Here is a 20,618-nt window from a genome sequence, read left to right as displayed (position 1 = left end):
GTCTGTGTTTATTCATAATGTTGGTGTTTGACGGTAAATGTTAGTGTTTATTGATAGAGAAACATTGTTTTTTGATGGTAAATTTTAGTATTTAATAAATAATACTGGTTTTAATGATGAATGTTGTTTTTTCCTGGAGGAAGCTGGTGTTTATTGATGATGAATGTCAGTGTATGATGGGGAACATTTGTTTTAAAATGTTGGGTGAAAAATGGTTCACACCTACACTCTAGTATATTAATACATTCATACACTCAGTCCTCAGTGTATTTCACACATATCTGTATTATTCTCCTTTATATTAATATTATTAAATCATTAAATCATTAACACAAAACTATTGTTCACTTATAATTTACAGGGTACGTTATTCTCGCTGCCGTTCAGCTGTATGAACGCAAATAATGCCATGTGGAATTACAAATGCCTGTATTCATGGGAGGTCATAGGAAAATGTTATAAGGTGCTATAACAGGGGCTCTGGAGTTGCATGTGTGCTGGAGTTTATAACACAGAGCACGTCCAAACGTCAATACTGAGCTGATCTGTGGAGAATTTACGACCTGTATGAGCTCATAAAGCAGAGTTTCAGCTATGAAGCAAGCAACAGAAGTGCTTTTCCACTGGGCCATGAAATGAGACTGGACTGTTGGTGGGTTCAGATATAATAATTTTTTAATAATAGATAAATCTCTAGCTGTGCATTTTAGTTCTCAAGCTGTGTTTTTTACTTTCTGCAGTTTGTTAGTTAACAGCTTGCTTGTCTCTGCTGGTTCTGTTTTTATTTTATGAGTTTGTTTACATTTTTATGAGTAAATCGGTTGTCACTAAATGAAAAAAAAATCTAAATTGCATTTTTTAAATTATTATTTATTTTATTATAAATTGTTATTTGTTTATATATGATAAAGATTATTATTTGTTGTTATTATATTAGTTTAGTAATAACCAGCGTAACAATGCCAAGAAAAATAATAAGGCAATCGCTTTTCTACATAAAAGTACACTAAGGATTGTATCCTGAAATTCTGGCTCTTAAGTTGTGCTAGGCAGTAATGAACCAGCAGGTGGCGCTACTGCGCATGCTCAGTGTATCTCACGCTGAAAGGGCTAAATGGGGAAAATGCAAAGTGTATTAAATATATAACCGTGTAAAATATAAATATTTAATAACGCCGCGAGGAAGACTGTGGCCTTGTTGATTAATTAGGAAAATATATTTAAAGACCCAATACGTTGCTCACCTCATTTTCATTCATAAATTACTAAATATAATGTCGTGCCACAAATATATCTGTTCTACACGTGTGTGTTTCTGTTGTACTTCAAAGTTTATTCAATTGTTAAAAGTTGGAGATGAACTGGTCTGTTTAAACAATAACAGACAAGAAAACATCACGAATAAAGACGAAATTAAATCAAATTAAATGCAGGTTTAGACGAGAGAAAGAGATTTAATTTAAATTAGTCGGTGATTTTTCTTGTTGTTTGTTTTGTTTTGTTTTGTTTTTTTACTAAATTATTATTTTTTAAGTTTAGCGCCTACATTTTTGTCCTAAATGTAAACATGATGTTAATGGACCACATTTCTATCCCCATTCATCGTGTCCGAGTTTGTAATCAAAATACTAAATTGCTTTTTTATCTAAATTTATTTCCATTCAAATGTATGTTCTTATACATTTGAATGGAAATAAAAAAGCAATTTAGAAATGAACACTTTGTTTGAATGCGAAGTCTCTCGGCTAAAACCTGCGGTGTGAGAAACCGCAATCAATCAAAGAAATTGTGGCTGATTATTAATAAGAAATTTATTGCCATGTTAATGAGGGCGTTAAAACGGAGGTCACGTGGTGTTTTGTAGCCCAGGGTGGCATCGTGTCTGTTTAGGATGGAGTCTAATTGCTGCTGACTAATTTGTAGTACAAGACCAATAACACACACAGGGCGGAGCAACACATACACGCGTCTCTCTCTCTCTCTCTCTCTCTCTCTCTCTCTCTCTCTCTCTCTCTCTCTCTCTCACTCTCTCTCTCAGCCGTGTTATTTCTCCTTAAATCCCATTTGCCTTTGTGCGCAGAGCTCAGTGTCCGCATTTAACTTGGATGACATTTTGATTTCATCATTAGCCTCCAGACGCCTCCATTCATCTATCTATCTATCTATCTATCTATCTATCTATCTATCTATCTATCTATCTATCTATCTATCTATCTATCTGTCGATATATCTGTCTGTCCATCTGTCTATCTGTCTACGTTCTTCTTCGATTTATTTTTGCTTTGTTTTGTTTCGCTTTTTCTTAACGCGTGAGGAATCTTAAAAGCTTCCTAAAAGCTTGATATTTAAATCTCGAGACGTTTCCGGTGGACGGGACTGTGGTGTTTTTATGGTGATCCAATGGCCGAGACAACGCCGGAGACTCGCCCGTTTAAAGACTCTCCGTTCTCCATTAAAAACCTGCTGAACTGCGAGAGCAAACCCACTCTGATCAAACCCAAAGCCATCATGAACTCCACCAAGGGACTCCTGGACCACGGCTTCTCTCTGTCTCGCGTCGGAGACTTGAGTTTTCCGCGGTTTGATTTGCCGGTGCAGAGGTTTGGATTAGCGGCTCACTGGTGGTACCCGTACGGACATTTACACAGAACTACAGGTCAGCACACACACACACACACACACACACACACACACACACACACACACACACACACACACACACACACACACACACACACACACACACACACACACACACACACACACACACACACACACACACACACACACACACACACACACACACACACCACGATCACACAAGACTATCTCACTACTGACACTTTCCGTTGTATCCTTTGTACTTTATATACAAATATATTTTACCTGGAACCTGCACGTGTTGTAAAAATATCTAATCTCATATTTACACCTCAGAAATTAAAGAGTCACAACTAATCTGTACCTTTACTTGCCTGTCCCTGAAGTGATACTCTCACTCTTTACATCTTTCTTACTTCCCCTCTTCTGAGTGTGTGTTTTACTGGAAAGGTACACATACACCTTGCTCTAAAGTGGCCCTTAAGGTCCAGTTATGTTTCATAAAGCTACAAATATATTTTCTATCTGTGTATTATGTATTTTATTATCGGGGCAATTTTGCTTTAAGTGTCTTTACGAAATAATTTAAGGCACAAAATTGGATCTTGAGAAGAAGAAGAAAATGCACTGATATTTATAGCGCTTTAGTCTAAAAGCTGCTGTTTTTACTTTATAAGGTATTATAGAAACATGACCAGGTGAAAGATAAAAGTTATGTTCGGAAAATAAAGCGAGCATTATATCTGCATTATATGCGATATATATTGCATCTTAGTGACAATGAAAGGTGCAGTTTAGTGCCTCGATTTATACCGATTCTGTTCCAGACCTCAGAAGAAAATCGGTTCTTCTCTTTACCTTTTCTTGTCGTGTGCTGTGATGTCTCTCATAATATATCTCATAATCTTTATCTTTATCATCCACATGGTTTAGTTTTGAAGCTTTTTTCTCAGAGTACAGATGAAGCTTCACCCCACCCTACGATTGAATCGACTAGTGTAAAGTTCACAAAAATAGATCATTTATTTATATAGACGGAATTTATTTTAGAATACTTCCAGTAACCATAATCATAAATCATACATTAATAAATCATCAATCTAAACATTTGTATATAAAGCGTAAAATGTGGCCTTTCTGAACGCTATGACGATATTTAACGTAATAAAAAAACATTTATATAACTTAATAAGGTGTTAATGTCTAACACGTATCCTGCCTTTAGCTTTTCTTCCCGTAGTGTCTTTGTGTGCATTTTTCTTTCCCCGCGCTTCAGAGTGTCGCTGTTTGATAAATTCATTATTAATTTAATTTCATGTTATAAACGCGATAATTATTGTCAGGGTTGTCCGAGATAACCAGGCGTCATTAAACAGTCATGACAACATGTTATAAGAAGCATCGGACATGTCGCCATAATGAACGAGTTCTATTTGTTTTCTGTGGCATGGCTTTATTTTCGTCACTACGTTTGTCATTATATTTAAGAAAGCAGCTTTAAGAATAATGTATGAATGCTTTATGAACTGTATGTGGATTCATAAATATTTTAATTATGTTGTGTTTTAAATCGTCCTACATCCGGGTGACGGGTTTTTACAAATAAATCAAGAGAAAGCAGTCAAATTAATATCAACAATTTCATTACATTCTTTTGGCTTGAAAATGATGTCATTTAGCACTTCTCTGTTACACTTATGACAAACAGACTCTAATTATTTCTTTAAATAAAGTGACCGATTATTCGTCAACCTATTTTTAGATATATTTGTAGCCAGTGAATGAAAATATTGAAGATGTGATAATAGTTTAAATGTAATTTAAAGGCTGGGCAAAAGCCGTGTGCTCAATTTTTAATAAATTCAACACTATCAAAGAAAAAAGTAATGAAAATACGGAGAAATATTTGTAGATATCTGATTGGTGTAGATTTCGATCCTGAAATAAAAAAAAATAAACATTAGTGTACTAGACGGAATCTTTTCCATTTGCTCAATTTTATTAAAACAAAAGTTTTATTTTAGGAATTTTTTTTAGGAACAATTCATGATGCAGAACATCATTGGCATTTCCTCCTGGACGAGTTGTAGGCCGCACTCAGACATAAAGATACAAGAATGTCCCTTTTGCTGGTCTAGTACCACAGAAAGCCAGTTTGGTACTTTTGTCTTTACAAATTTTGTTTTAAAACCATGTGAATGCAGATTATAATACGGTTCCCGGTTTGTTTGTTTTTTTGTTGGGTTTCTCTAAAGGGACAGACTGGAGAAAGCTTCATGTTGCTGATTAGAGAAATAATTCATAGTTCAGGGAATTCAGCAAAAAGTTCCTGGATTCCTGAAAGTTCCGGAATATAACTGTTACTGAGTGTGCTGAAGTGTGTGTATGTTTAATAACATGAACATGTGTGTGTTACAGTGTCAGAGAGGCCAGCGGTTAGAGACTCATCCCCGGCGTCCGGCACAGACAGAGACTCACCGGAGCCGCGGCTCGTGTTAGATCAGGACGCCAAAGAGGACGAGGAGAGCAAAAGCGTGGATGAAATCCTACTAGAGGAAAGCGACACGGACGAGCCGAAGAGGGACGACGCACCGGAAGCGGCGTGTACGGCTTCGGAGAGCTCGGACAAGCGGCCGCCTTGTCGGAAGAAGAAAACGCGCACGGTGTTCTCGCGCAGTCAGGTGTTCCAGCTCGAGTCCACCTTCGACGCTAAGCGGTACCTGAGCAGCGCCGAGCGCGCGTGTCTGGCCTCCAGCCTGCAGCTCACCGAGACTCAGGTGAAAATCTGGTTCCAGAACCGGCGCAATAAGTGGAAGCGACAGCTGGCAGCGGAGCTCGAGGCTGCCAGTCTGAGTCACACCGCCGCGCGCCGCATGGTCCCGGTGCCGGTGCTCTACCGCGAGGGCGCAGCCGGCGACACCACCAGCGCCGCGTCCAGCCACGCCACAGCCGGCCAGCCTCTCCTCACCTTCCCACATCCGGTCTATTATCCACATCCGGTGGTCGCCGCCGTGCCGCTGCTTAGACCTGTATGAGCTCTGCGCGCGTGAACACACACAAAATTCACTGCCAACATCCATGAACGATTTATAACCACCGTCATCTAATGTTTCTAAAAAAAAAAAACAGAAATAAATAAAGGACGAAGAAAAAAATCGCTTGTACTGCTGATAAAAATCAGCTCTGCAGGTGCCTTTATTATTATTATTATTATTATTATTATTATTATTATTATTATTATTATTATAGAATTGGCCATAACACATACATGGGATCTCAGCGGTGATGGATGCATTTCATTTCATTATTTTTCTTTATTCTTTTTTTAAGTATATATACATGTTTCTTATTAGAATTTGCCACATCTCAATCTCTCTCTCTCTCTCTCTCTCTCTCTCTCTCTCTCTCTCTCTCTCTCTCTCTCTCTCTCTCTCTCTCTCACACACACACACACACACACACACACACACACACACACACACACACAAACACACAATCAGAGCTACAGTGTACGGACAATCTCTAATTATCACCACCTGTCTTACAATTTATGCCAATGACATCATAAAACCTGCATTAAAACCATCTATATTTACTTTATTCTTTAATTTTGTTTTTACTTTATTTTTACTTTTTTTAGAAGCCCGGTTCAGTGTACATATTTATATATATATATATATATATAGATATAAAGGGTGTTGTAAATATACATAAATCATGCTGGTGTTGTGAATATGAAACAGATTTTGATATTGTATTGCTGTAATAAAACATAAAACTGGTTGACTGAATTCTTTCCGGGTTTGAAATTATTTTATGTCGGGAATTATTGGAAAATAATAAAATTAATGAAAATGTTTACAAATAAATATCCAACACCGCAACGTATTATTATTATTATTATTATTATTATTATTATTATTATTATTATTATTATTATTATTATTATTATTATTATTCAACGTAAATATTTTTTTTTAGAAAATGTAGAAACTCGTAACTGTAAATGTGTATTTTATATATTTTTTAAAAATGTAGTATTTATTATCCACAAAAACGTATTATAAATTCGAAATTGTGTTTCAGGATGAAATATTGTGTAATTATATATTATGATGCTCACGAGCTCAGAATCAACAACAAAATATCTATTCTCTTTTAAATCTACTTTTTTTATCTGCATAAAAATGTAACGTATAAAAAGCATACAGGCCGTGAACCTTGTGTTCAAACCATATAAACAGATTTTCTCTCACTTTAATTTAAAAACATTTTATAAAATTTGTGTGATAATAGAACGGCTTTAACAAATATTTAGATTTTTTTATATTATGTTAATTTTTTAACTTGTGACTTAATTAGAAATTTACTGGAGCTCCTCACTCCGATACTGAGATCATTGTATCACACACACACACACACACACACACACACACACACACACACACACACACACACACACACACACACACACACACACACACACACACACACACACACACACACACACACACACACAGCTGCTCCAGAGATATTGATTTCCGGTCTCTAATGTGCATTAATTTTCTCTCCATATTCACCACTAAAGCCGTTTATAAATTCTATAAATTCACAACCAAATAAAAAAAATAATGTTTAGATTGTTACAGATTATGAATATTCATAGTGCCCTTCTTGTGATCCATAAAACACTCTGTAATTAAATATTTTTGCTAAACCATGTGTGCTGGATTCTTCAGGGTGGAATGTTTTCCTCACTAACAAATACGTTTTAAATTCAAATGTATAAAATAAAAACTCACTATAAAGAAGAAACAAGACAAATCTGCTGATACAAATGCAGCATCGACTATACCTATTAATAAGAAGAAGAATCTCCAACTTTTTATTTTGAAAAAATAAATAAGAGATCAGGTGTGTTTTAGTCTTTTAATTTCTTGTTTTATCTTATGTCATTTTAGTTCATTGTTCTTATCTTTTTATAATTCATTACTGCGCTTCCAATGACTTTGTAGTGCGAACTCTCTCTCTCTCTCTCTCTCTCTCTTTCTCTCTCTCTCTCTCTCTCTCTCTCTCACACACACACACACACACACACACACACACACACACACACACACACACACACACACACACACACACACACAGAAAGAGAGAGAGAGACAGAGACAGAGAGAGACTGTGTAATTAATAATAATAATAATAATAATAATAATAATAATAATAATAATAATAATAATAATAATAATAATAATAATAATAATAATAATAATACTTAATAATAATGATCTACGGTCATGTTTTAATTGGTGGAGGTTTATTTTTATTCATTTGTGTAAAGAGGATTTTAGAATTTAAAAAAGACGGACACAAGAAATTGTTCAGTCAGGATGAAAAACTATTTTGTTTTTGTACCTCGTTGTTTCCTGTTTTTAATCAATAAATTTTTAACATTAAATAGCACGTGTGTGTGTGTGTGTGTGTGTGTGTGTGTGTGTGTGTGTGTGTGTGTGTGTGTGTGTGTGTGTGTGTGTGTGTATTAACGCACGAATTGTGTGTGTATTAACGGATTATTCTCTTACATTTTTAATGCTTTTGTAACAATTATATATAGTCTCATTTTCTCATATATGTATGTATATATATATGAGAAAATGAGACTATATATATACTCCGTATATATAATGAGAAGACGTGTGTAACAGATCTGCGTGGTGTGTTGAAGCAGTTTTGTGTTCTCATTTTGTCCTTGTATGAAATCCTCCCTCGGGTTGAGCTGTAAAGCGCGTTGATTGGCTCGTGCTTGGAGGCATTCCATGTTGCGCATTGCTTTGCATTGCATTTATCTACCTACCTACATGCATGCATGCAAAAAAAAGAAAGAAAAAAAAGAACGAAAATGAAGCATCGCACACACTCCTGAGTCGGAGTGGAGGGCAAGCAGAAAAGGAGAGGATAGAAGGCACGCGTTCAGGAGGAGAGGGAATTCTCCAACCGGAGTCACGGGATTAGACTTTTAAAAAAAGTAAATCTCAAAACATATACATATGTATATGTTTTTTACATATATGTATTATATATATGTTTATATATATTTTGGCATTTTGTCCATGAAATAAATATGAGCGCGTGATGAGTGAACGATGCGGCTGAAGTGGTGGTGGTGATGGTGGTGGTGATGATGATGATTATGATGATGAAGATGATGATGAATCAGTCTCCAGCCCCGAGCTTCACCATCCGCTCCATCCTGGGCACCGCGGCGGAGAGCACAAGACAAGACGCCGGAAGCGGAGGTGCAGGTGCAGGTGGAGGTGCAGGTGCAGGTGGATCGCGTGCAGCGGCGGCGGCGGTGTCGGTGTCACAGAGGAGGCGCGCGCTCTCGGTGTCCTCGGACGGCTGCAGCGCTGAAGAGGAGGAGTGCAGCAGTGCCGAGTGTTTCTGCAAACTCCAACACACACTCGGCTCCAAAACGCGCCCGAGTGAGTGATATTTCTATATTTTTAGATTAAAATTTAACGCAAAAAAAAAAATCTGTTCTTTAAAACCTATTTTTTGTTCTTACACACACACACACACACACACACACACACACACACACACACACACACACACACACACACACACACACACAGGTTTTTATTTTACGACCTTTATCAAGATCCAAAGCTATTTTAATTCAGTGCATTTCATTAAACACATTCACACATCATCAGCAGGAAGTTAGAAATAAATATAATGTCTCCGAAATGGTTCTATACATTTTTTTTGTTTGTTCGTTTATCAAAGTTTGCTGTTTTTACTGTTTTTTTTACTGTTGTTTTATTTGTATAGTGCTTTAATCACTGGACATTGTCGCTGTCGTTCTCGAACTGCACAAGTTTCTAAAAATCCCGATATCAGATCAAGTTTCTGAAGAGATCGGACTCCAATCTGAATAAGATATAAACATATTTAAATATTGAGACAGAATTAGTGCCAAATCATAAACATTCAAGATTAAACATATCAACCCACATATTCAAGTCTTTTGATTTTATTTATTTTTTCATTAAAATTCTAAAACTTTCATTTTGTTTTAAATGTCCAAAGAAAATACACAAATGCCCCCCATATCTCTCTGTGTTCACTAATTTCTGTCTTAAACACTAAAATAACTAACAAAAACACAGAGGTTTTCAGACATTATACTGATTATTAAACTGTCCACTAAAACATTCTATTTATTGAAGACAAAAAACTTTTAATTCCTGAACCTGGCACCAATCAAACACATCAGCTCCAATTATTTCTACTTTATTTATAGATTTGTGTTTCATTTGAAAGCTGTTCACTTTGAGAATGTGGTGATTTCACTGTAACTGTAACTGACAAAAAACATCACAGCTACACTTTGAGGAACGCTGCAGTACGAAACAGGAATTTTCCATAATTAAAGAATAATAATAGGAATTTTCCTAAATCTCTCAGAATCTCCCAAATCGTAAAACCACAAAAAAAAAACACAAAGATTCAGATTGTAAGAAATATTTTTCTATAAAAAGCTTTTTACGCTTGTTAGTCAAGACGTGATAGAGTTACCATTGTTCACAAATATCACACACACACACACACACACACACACACACACACACACACACACACACACACACACACACACACATATATATATATATATATATATATATATATATATATATATATATATATATATATATATATATATATATATATATATAAAATCTTTGTTCATTTCAGTTTGAAAACTTGCCAAAGTGAGATTATTACTAATAATACTAAAATAGATCTGAAATAACATCTTAATATATTTAATAATATTCCCTTTGTTTGTAGGTTCGATCTCATTAATAAAGCTGTATGTTTCTGTCTCTCTAGTTTGATGTCAAGTGTAAAGTGTTTTATTGTCTATTATCATTCACCTGTGCACTTTGAATAAACCTTTAAATGTTTAGTGATCCTTACAGTCCAGTTAAATTCTTTAAGTTGATATTAATTCCTACTCTACATTCAGTTATACAGTAGTTGAAAAACACACGCTAGCAATTAATTAGCAGATCATTGACGTGTAGCGTTTTCTGGCTGTGTTTCTGACGGTAGGCCTGTAACATCAGGATGGGGCTGATTTGTTAATTAACCTCATAAACTTGATGTTAACCGACGTAAACAAAAACAACTTAAACGATTGAAAGGAGACTAGAACTGTAATGTGATTTTAATAAAAACAGGTAATGTTTCAGATTGTTTCTGTTTTATGTTCAATAAGATAAATGAACACTGATGTGCCAGTGACCAACTGTGTAAAGAGCTACGTATAATTCAGGAGATAAATCGACATGTAGTCGAATAAAAAAGGACGTTTATAAAACCTTTTTGTGATCAGAACCATAAGAAACTTTGTGTCTTTTCCAGTCATAAATGTTTAGATTTTTGGCAGCAGAAAAATATGAATAAATAAATCAGTGCTGATTTTGTTTTAAAAAGGTTTAAATAAAAAAATATTGTCAGTCAAAAAACCCAACGGTGTGAAATAAATATTTAGCTACACCGAATCCCCCAAATCAGCCTCCACCCAAGCAGGCTGATTAAAGTTTAGATAGATAAAATTATAGTAATTAGACAAACTAATGCGATTGAACAACCTGTTTAAGAGTCACGTTAACTGGACTTGTTCCTAGTGAGATTGTTCTAATTACAATGACATGATTTAGCTTCCAGATTTACAGCATTGTATGTAAGACAGGGCGGTTTGTAAGAATTAGTAAAATCATTGTATTGATGAAATCTAAACAGCTGCAGGAAACAGACTAGAACAGTCAAAGCTGGGAAAGTTTCAGTATCAACTGAAAGTGTCAATCAAATGTCTAGAGTCCATGTAGTTTTCCCTTCGTTTTCAAGTTTTCATGAGCACAACACAAGCTTATACTGTAGGTAGCCTCTTGTGGGCGTGTACCAACTGCTTTTCTTGTTCTATGTGGGTGTGGCTTTCTAGCATTTTCTTAGCTCTGTAGAGAAATGGTTCTCTCAGTTAAGTAGTTCCACAATCTGAGCGGGACAACTGTCTCACCACACACACCGAATGCTACTTTGCAACATTAATACAAAAAAATTGAAAAAATGTTGTTTTGTGGCTCTTTGTAGTGTAAAAGTAATAAATGTAAAAATATTACACATTAGGTTAAAGATGTAAATCACTCTAAATGGACAGGTCATGGGGGGGGCAGGTCAAATTTCTCTGAACGCCCCCTGGTGGTGTTTTATATGCAAAATATTTAGAAATGATTTTTTCCCATATCATGTCTTCTAGATGCCCCGGTAAACAAACCCTCGTCAGAAGGGAATGAACACACGCTGAAGAACTGCAGCAAGAGTAAGAAAGATGAGCAGAGATCACCGAGTCCATGCAGTGAGAAGCGCACTGACAGCAGCACTGATGACAAATCCAGCAGTGGAGACATGGCGAAGAAGAAGACGCGCACGGTGTTCTCGCGCAGCCAGGTGTTCCAGCTGGAGTCAGCGTTCGACGCTAAGCGGTACCTGAGCAGTGCCGAGCGCGCATGTCTGGCCTCCAGCCTGCACCTGAGTGAGACGCAGGTCAAGACCTGGTTCCAGAACCGGAGGAACAAGTGGAAACGGCAGCTGGCTGCAGAGCTCGAGGCCGCACACATGGCTCATGCGGTTCCCTCTGTGGCTCGGACTCTAGTCGGAATGCCACTGGCCGGATTTGGTGTTCCAATGCCGAGATCTGCTGCTTTTCCGATGTATTATCCCGGAAGTAATGTTCCGGCATTTCCTCTGTACAGTCTTTACAGTAACATTGACTGCTGAGGTTTAAATGCTGATGGATGCGCTGGTGAAGAGGGCGTGTCTGTGAGAGGGATCGGTGGGCGTGTCTGTGAGAGGGATCGGTGGGCGTGTCTGTGAGAGGGATCGGTGGGCGTGTCTTTGATTAGTACAAATCGGCATGATTGACGGGTTTATTTGGGACACGTTTGAATGAAATGGGCGTGTCTGTGTGGGACAGATGGGTGAGTTATAATCAGACAATGAGGACGTGTCTTTATGCCCATGTATGAACTCAAAGGGACACAGAAAAGACACGCCCACATACACTTCCACCTATAATGGTGTAAAACACATGCCCACTACATGGACTCATTGACACAGCTTCTCTGGTCTCAGATTTGCAGACAAACATAATGGGAAAAAATGACACAAAATCTAGAAAATAACTTAACAGCTTTAATTATAAAAGCGATCCCTTCTTTAACGATGTTCCTAATAATCGCTCTTTTCTGTCTCTGTATTCAATTTCGAAAATGTTTTAGAGGCATCTCACTCTCCACCCGTTCGCTCCGATCCATGGGGTGAACGGCATCAGACAGATGAGACGAGTGTGATGTGCTTAAAGTTTGTTTACCAAAGGAAAAGGTTGATACTCCGGCCCAGTTGTGTTACTTTTATCGGACGTCACTCTGGTTATTATTACAACAGTAATAATATTTCCTGCAGTTATGTAGCCAGGATGGAAATATCTACACAAACTGTTATAGAGATATAGGTTAGAAATTTTGAACTCTCCTGTACAGAACGTAATCTGCAGACAGCTGGTCTGTTTTAGTTCAGCTATTATCACCATAACCTTAATGTTCAAGTCAACCGGTATCACTGATACATCTATTACTTATAAAACTATATACAAGAATGGTGAAAACACGACCGGACGTGACGTCAGCACCGTGTTCTCTCTACAGGATGACCTTAAATCCAAGGCTCTTTAGATTAAACAAGGAAATTAACTGTATAAAAGAAAATATGGTCTGTATTACTAACATAACTACATTTCAGCTCCTTTTATTTATTCTCTCTACTCGAACTCAGCTGTGTCTCTGATCACGTACACATGACACACAAACAGAGCTAGTGCAGTAAAGACCATTCTCAGTTTTAATGTGCTTTATTTTATTCTTCAGTGCTTCTATAGACTGACCATTTAGATTAGCACTTACAGTACTACATTAGCACTTAGCCTTCCAGATTCTATGTGATCTGACACAGAAATTGTACTATAACTATTTTATTTGAAATCATACCACTTTCTTATATTATTATTATTGTTATTATTATATAGCAAAGAAAATACAGCTTTAAATGCTTGTTTGTATTTGTTTCATTACTAAACTGTAAATAAATCTCCTTTATCAAGTATCAGTACTCTGTGTGTGTGTGTTTTTGTGTGTGTGTGTGTGTGTGTGTGTGTGTGTGTGTGTGTGTGTGTGTGTGTGTGTGTGTGTGTGTGTGTGTGTGTGTGTGTGTGTGTTAAAAAGCTCTCAAGTGTGACGCATTGAGCGTGACACTCCCTCATTTGGGTCTTTTCTCCCACCACACATCGTATTTCTCACGAAGAAAAACTGAATATTTATCATATATTTAATAAGCCGCAGTACCCACAATGTATCAGTCCTCAGTAATTCTCAAACTGGGGGCCCTGAGATGGTGCCAGGGGGCCCCGGTTCACTGACAACACCTGCTCAGGACAAGTAGTCTAGGACAATGGTTCTCAAACTGGGGACCCTGAGATGGTCATCACCAAGAAAGCCCAGCAGCGTCTGTACTTCCTACGAAGGCTGAGAAAGGCACATCTCCCTCCCCCCATCCTGACCATGTTCTACAGAGGGACCATTGAGAGCATTCTGAGCAGCTGCATCACTGTCTGGTTTGGGAACTGTACGATCTCGGATCGCTTCACCCCACACACCCCTCACACACACTCTTCACCCCACACACCCCTCACACACACTCTTCACCCCACACACCCCTCACACACACTCTTCACCCTCCTGCTGTCTGGAAAAAGGTAGCGAAGCATTCGGGCCCTCACGACCAGATTGTGTAATAGTTTCTTCCCACAAGCCATCAGACTTCTCAATAACTGAACTGTACTATACTGAGCACAACATACACACACATCATCTGTATGGACTGCACAGACCTACAACAAACACACACACTGACACATCTAACTGTTTACATGCTGCTTACAATCTGTCAAACTGTTTACATGCTGTTTTGCACACTTTTCTGCTGTTTTTGCACATACTGTACAATATTTCAGCCATTACACACATACTGTACAATATCTCGGCCATTACACACATACTGTCCAACATTTCAGCCATTACACACATACTGTCCAACATTTCAGCCATTACACACATACTGTACAATATCTCAGCCATTACACACATACTGTACAATATTTCAGCCATTACACACATACTGTACAATATCTCAGTCATTACACACATACTGTACAACATTTCAGCCATTACACACATACTGTACAATATCTCAGTCATTACACACATACTGTACAATATCTCAGCCATTACACACATACTGTACAATATCTCAGTCATTACACACATACTGTACAATATCTCAGCCATTACACACATACTGTACAATATCTCAGTCATTTGCTGTTTTTTGCACAATTCTATATATTATCCCAAGGACCTGCTGCTAAGAAACTGTGTTCATTGTAATGTTACTGCACGCAATATTGTTTGAACATTCAGTATTCACATACAGTATACACACACACAGTATACACACACAGTATACACACACAGTATACACATACAGTATACACACACAGTATTTACACACAGTATATACACACAGTATACACACAGTATATACACACAGTATACACACACAGTATACACACACAGTATACACACACAGTATACACACACAGTATTTACACACAGTATACACACACAGTATATACACACAGTATACACACACAGAACACACACACAGTATATACACTGGTCGGTCAGCGCTGTTTCTGTTTACCGTTTATTGTCTTTTGTGTATTGTAATTTTTGTACTTTTTGTATTGTCTTGTAACATTTTGTCTACACTTTGTCTTGTTTGTCTTGTCCTGCACTGTCTTGTTTGTCTTGTCCTGCACTGTTTTCACCAGGTTACACAGTTGCACTTTATGTGGCTAAGTCTACTTACATGTCCTTAGCCCTGTCTTTGTTTTATGTAGCACCCTGATCCTGGAGAAACGTCGTCTCATTTCACTGTGTACTGCAACAGGTATATATGGTTGTAATGACAATAAAAGCTTCTTGGCTTGACTTGGTGCCAGGGGGCCCTGGTTCACTGACAACACCTGCTCAGAACACACAGGGCAGTGGTTCTCAAACTGGGGGCCCTGAGATGCTGCCAGGGGGCCCCGGTTCACTGACAACACCTATTTAAAATATGTCACTCCTGCCCTGCTGTTATTCTTACCATATGACATAAATGGAGTGTATGAATTCATTACAAACAGCAGATTGAAAAATATTTTATTTTCTATTTTTTTATTATTATATAGCAGGTTATATCCAAGATGGCGTAATTAATTATTATATTTTATTCAAATGAATATTTCCACACTACTGTATATCTTATCTACTGTATCTATTTGTTCCTACATGTCTTTAGACATCTCTACGTCGTAATAGGAAGTCGTATATTTTTAACCAATCAAAAGTACAGCGGCTATATTCAAAATTTTACAAATTGACCAATCAGGACGCGCCCTGGTTTCTACCGCGTGAGTCTGGAGCTTAGCAGTCAGTCAGTCAGTGTCGGTACAGTTAGCCGCCGGAGCATTAGCTTAGCTTAGCTTAGCTTAGTTACCGATTCTTCCTTATTTTAAATAAACATCTTACTGTTCCGAAAGTAAACGGTGAGTAACTTATTCCTGTAATGTGCACTGAGACGGTCTGGTGTTTATTTAGTGATTGTGTGGTTTATTTACCGGGTGGTTTTAGCCTGATGAGTTTAGCACGACTAGCTAGCTGTTATTACTAGCTACTGGCTAAAGCTTTGGGTTAACGGTAATATTTTTATTACTTTATTTATTACGGGTTGAGACTAATAATAATAATAATAATAATAATAATAATAATCGCTGCTGTCTACTTCATCTAACTGACAAAGCTAACTACTCGGCTAGCCTACAGCTAACTCAGCTAGCCGACAGCTAACTCGGCTAGCCTAGCTGTATTCACTAAAACGTATGTATATAAAATACACCATACTTATAGAAATCGTATACAAACAAGCAGGTCTCTGTGTTAGGGGACTTTTTTAACCTATACAACCTTTATAATTTTTAATCTAATCTGCTCCATATTTTATACACATTGCAGTTTACGATTTATTACATAATCCGTTACAGATTCGTACAGAAACAAAGATGTATAAAGACGGTAATTAAACAACACATGACATGTTTATGCTTTGTTTTGCAGTATGGTTGTGAAACTGGCCCTTAAAGGTGGGGTCTGCGTTGTTTGAAAACCAATGTTGACATATAAATTCACCAAAACAAACACGCCCCTAACCTAAATGGGTCCCACCCCTGTATCGATAGCTCCGCCCACACATACATATGTAACCCAGGCGACTAGGCATATATTAGTTCTGTGTAACAAAGCAAAACCAACGTTACTCACCTATCGAGAAGGAAAAAAGCGCCTCGGCGTCTTAAGTAAAGTCGGCCACATATTCACAGGTCGGAGTTTCCCGAGTCGATAACTCCTGAGCTAAACGCTGTTACTACACAAAACGCGGTTGTAGCTGCCTCTCTACATTACTACGATAGAAAAGAGGTGTTATTTGTGTAGTAACAGCGTTTAGCTCAGGAGTTATTGACTCGGGAAACTCCAACCTGTGAATATGTGGCCAACTTCCTGCTCCTTCAGTTCTCTCCAGCGCTGGAAAGCTGATCCTATATTAACACGTCCTACTTCTTACCTTATCGTAAGCCTTTCTTCGCTTTTTACAGTGCAGAGATACAACATGTCATTGTATGTACTGGTCAGATGTGTCTCATGTGTGTGCAGGCGGTGATGATGATAGGGATAAAAATGACTAACACAGTCCTATACTGTAACTACAAGGTCTGATACTAAAATCCCTCATTTTTCTGATGATTTAGTTCGATCACGTTTCTCTCCTCCTCTTGTTTAGATGACTGGCTCAAACGAGTTCAAGCTGAACCAGGGACCTGACGACAGCATCTCAGCTGTGAAGTTCAGCCCCAACACCACTCAGTTCCTCTTGGTCTCCTCCTGGGACTCCTCTGTCCGTCTTTACGATGTTGGTGGAAATTCTTTGAGGATGAAGTACCAGCATACGGGTCCGGTCCTTGACTGCGCGTACTACGTAAGATATCTGCTTTTCTCAGGAGACGGTACGATACTGAAAGAAAAAAATACACGCGCATGATAAATTGGCGGGTTTTTTTTATTTCAGGATCCGACTCACGCGTGGAGCGGTGGCCTCGACTGCCAGCTCAAAATGCATGACTTAAACACAGACCAAGGTACGTATTAATGCCATCACCCCTGAAACCAGAACAGTTTTATGTCTTAGGTTTAAATGTGACCATTGTTTCTTCGTGCCAGTCGTTAGCGGTGGTGTTGCCATGACAACCGAAACTGTTTTCGCTTTTATGGGTTGCAATCTTCACCGCCGGATTTTTATGAACCTAGTTAAGTTAAGGTGTCGGTGTGTCTGACATGGTGTATAGTCACTCTGTATGAGGTGTGTATCACAGAGTTATTCCTGCTCTGTAGACACGATCGTCGGAACGCACGACGCTCCTATTCGCTGCGTAGAGTATTGTCCAGAGGTCAACGTCATGGTCACGGGCAGTTGGGACATGAGCGTGAGGCTGTGGGATCCTCGTACCCCCTGCAACGCCGGGACTTTCACCCAGCCTGAGAAGGTAGCGAGTGTTCTCAGGTCAGCAGGTTCTGTGTGCTTTCGCTTCACCTTTAGCTCTGCTCACGTCACCGCGTGTTTCAGGTGTACACGCTATCCGTGGCTGGGGATCGTCTGATCGTGGGTACGGCAGGACGCAGAGTGCTGGTGTGGGACCTGAGGAACATGGGATACGTCCAGCAGAGACGAGAATCCAGCCTGAAGTATCAGACACGCTGCATACGAGCGTTTCCGAACAAACAGGTCAGAGCTGCGAGTGTTTACCTGCAGATCAGAATACATAGAAGCTGTAACACGTATAGAGCTCAGTGTACCGTCTGAGTGCAACAGGAAATCATTAGTACTACTGTACTGCAGTCTGAGTGCGACTGTGTGTGTGTGTGTGTGTGTGTGTGTGTGTGTGTGTGTGTGTGTGTGTGTGTGTGTGCGTGCTGCAGGGCTACGTGCTGAGCTCCATCGAGGGCCGAGTTGCCGTGGAGTACCTGGACCCAAGTCTGGAGGTGCAGAAGAAGAAATATGCCTTCAAATGCCACCGTCTGAAGGAGAACGGTATCGAGCAGGTGTATCCCGTCAACGCCATCTCCTTCCACAGCATCCACAACACCTTCGCCACAGGTCACATCTTTAATATGTCTGTGTGCCTCTGTCTGTCTGTGTGCCTCTGTCTGTCTGTGTGCCTCTGTCTGTCTGTGTGCCTCTGTCTGTCTGTGTGCCTCTGTCTGTCTGTGTGCCTCTGTCTGTCTGCCTGCCTCTGTCTGTCTGTCTGCCTCTGTCTGTCTGTCTGCCTCTGTCTGTGTGTTGGTCAGGGGTGTCTGGGGGTGTCTGTGTCTCTCTCTGTTAAAACGTGTGAGTAAGTGACCGTGACTCCCCCCTGCAGGTGGCTCAGATGGCTTCGTGAACATCTGGGACCCCTTCAACAAGAAGCGTCTGTGTCAGTTCCACCGTTACCCCACCAGCATCGCCTCTCTGGCCTTCAGCTGTGACGGCTCTCTGCTGGCCATCGCCTCCTCCTATATGCAGGAGATGGGTGACATCTCACACCCGGCCGACGCCGTCTTCATCCGCCAGGTCACTGACGCAGAGACTAAGCCCAAGTAAGCTCTCTGCTTCTCACACACACACACATACACACACACACACACACACACACACTAAGAAAAAAATATTTTTGGTACTTATAGAACTATAAAAGTTCTTGATAGACTTGGACAAGAATAAAGTGTGGAAGGTGAATGTGTGTGTTTATTAAGAACGCCGTGTTGTGTTGTGTTGTTGTGTTACCAGGTCGACCTGAGGCCGTGTTCAGACTCGTGTTCAGGACTGAACAGTTTTCCCTGAAACTCCTGCTGGTATCCAGTTTGTTCATATGTGTGTGTTCTGATTTTTATCTCCCTTTGCATTTCTACACTTTTTCCCCTCTCCTCGTCTTCGTCCGTAATAAAACGGGCGACTTTTCGTCTCTTTGTTCTACGTTCCTCTCTAAATGCCGAACGATTTTTTTCATTTGTGTTCATTCCTTTTATTTCTGTTTAATGAAATAAAATTCTTTGATAGTTTAAAGGTGTCGTCGTCGTCTTATAAAGCTGCGATGTATAAAGCGGAGACGAAGGTGTAGGACCGCGTGTTTAAGACATGACCGAGACTAGAGACATCTGAGCAGCAGCATTACCACCGGGGGACACGTGCAGCTGCAGGGCAAATTTTTATCTCTCCGTATGATAGACGCTCACAAAAGAAAACCTGCCCCCCAACCCCCTCCCCCAACGTACTCGTTTAGTGCTGCAGTTCATCATCTTCTCCTTTTAAAAACTAATCCCTTACCTTCAAGGTTAAAGTTTAAACGTGTCGCAGGATTGTAGAGTTTTAATGACTTTTTCAGCCCTTCAGCAGGTGAAACGTGAGCAAAACGTCGCCTCGGTTCGGGAAGACGAGAGGAAATAAAAGCCAAGACGAGTCTTAAAGTGGACGGAATGGGGTTAAAGATTTGTTCAGTGTTACAACTACACGTTCAGTCAGACTTTCTTCACAAGCTCCATCAGGAGCAGAACTACCCGTATACACCACCCGTACAGTTGTTATTGTGAAACATTTATACAGTGTGGTGTGTGTGTGTGTGTGTGTTGTGTGTGTGTGTGTGTGTGTGTGGTGTGAGGAGTTAAATGTGTGTCAGACGGAATGATCTCGGACTTTCCTGTGTTCGT

At 39.1% G+C, this 20,618-nt stretch overlaps 3 protein-coding genes across 3 annotated transcripts; all 3 read left to right on the top strand.

The window, feature by feature from the left end:
- Nucleotides 1–2,096: 2,096 nt before the first annotated feature.
- LOC113634034 (homeobox protein HMX3-A) lies at nucleotides 2,097–6,249 on the top strand. The gene is made up of 2 exons (XM_027132707.2): nucleotides 2,097–2,656; nucleotides 5,020–6,249. Exons 1-2 carry the CDS (start codon nucleotides 2,401–2,403, stop codon nucleotides 5,634–5,636), a joined length of 873 nt encoding a protein of 290 aa, XP_026988508.1. The 5' UTR covers nucleotides 2,097–2,400; the 3' UTR covers nucleotides 5,637–6,249.
- A 2,219-nt stretch (nucleotides 6,250–8,468) lies between these two features.
- LOC113634035 (homeobox protein HMX2) lies at nucleotides 8,469–13,706 on the top strand. Its single transcript, XM_027132708.2, has 2 exons — nucleotides 8,469–9,083; nucleotides 11,927–13,706. Exons 1-2 carry the CDS (start codon nucleotides 8,768–8,770, stop codon nucleotides 12,445–12,447), a joined length of 837 nt encoding a protein of 278 aa, XP_026988509.2. The 5' UTR covers nucleotides 8,469–8,767; the 3' UTR covers nucleotides 12,448–13,706.
- Nucleotides 13,707–16,218: 2,512 nt separating this feature from the next.
- On the top strand, nucleotides 16,219–19,977 carry bub3 (BUB3 mitotic checkpoint protein). The gene is made up of 8 exons (XM_027132704.2): nucleotides 16,219–16,372; nucleotides 17,662–17,856; nucleotides 17,947–18,016; nucleotides 18,270–18,421; nucleotides 18,502–18,660; nucleotides 18,855–19,032; nucleotides 19,295–19,511; nucleotides 19,702–19,977. The coding sequence occupies exons 2-8, from the start codon at nucleotides 17,662–17,664 to the stop codon at nucleotides 19,709–19,711; spliced, it is 981 nt and encodes a 326-aa protein (XP_026988505.1). The 5' UTR covers nucleotides 16,219–16,372; the 3' UTR covers nucleotides 19,712–19,977.
- Nucleotides 19,978–20,618: the final 641 nt, after the last annotated feature.

This window comes from Tachysurus fulvidraco, chromosome 8, assembly GCF_022655615.1.
Source record: "Tachysurus fulvidraco isolate hzauxx_2018 chromosome 8, HZAU_PFXX_2.0, whole genome shotgun sequence".
Classification (NCBI taxonomy): Eukaryota; Metazoa; Chordata; class Actinopteri; order Siluriformes; family Bagridae; genus Tachysurus; species Tachysurus fulvidraco.
Note: the sequence above shows the minus strand (reverse complement) of the source record. Positions and strands in the feature narration are given on the sequence as shown.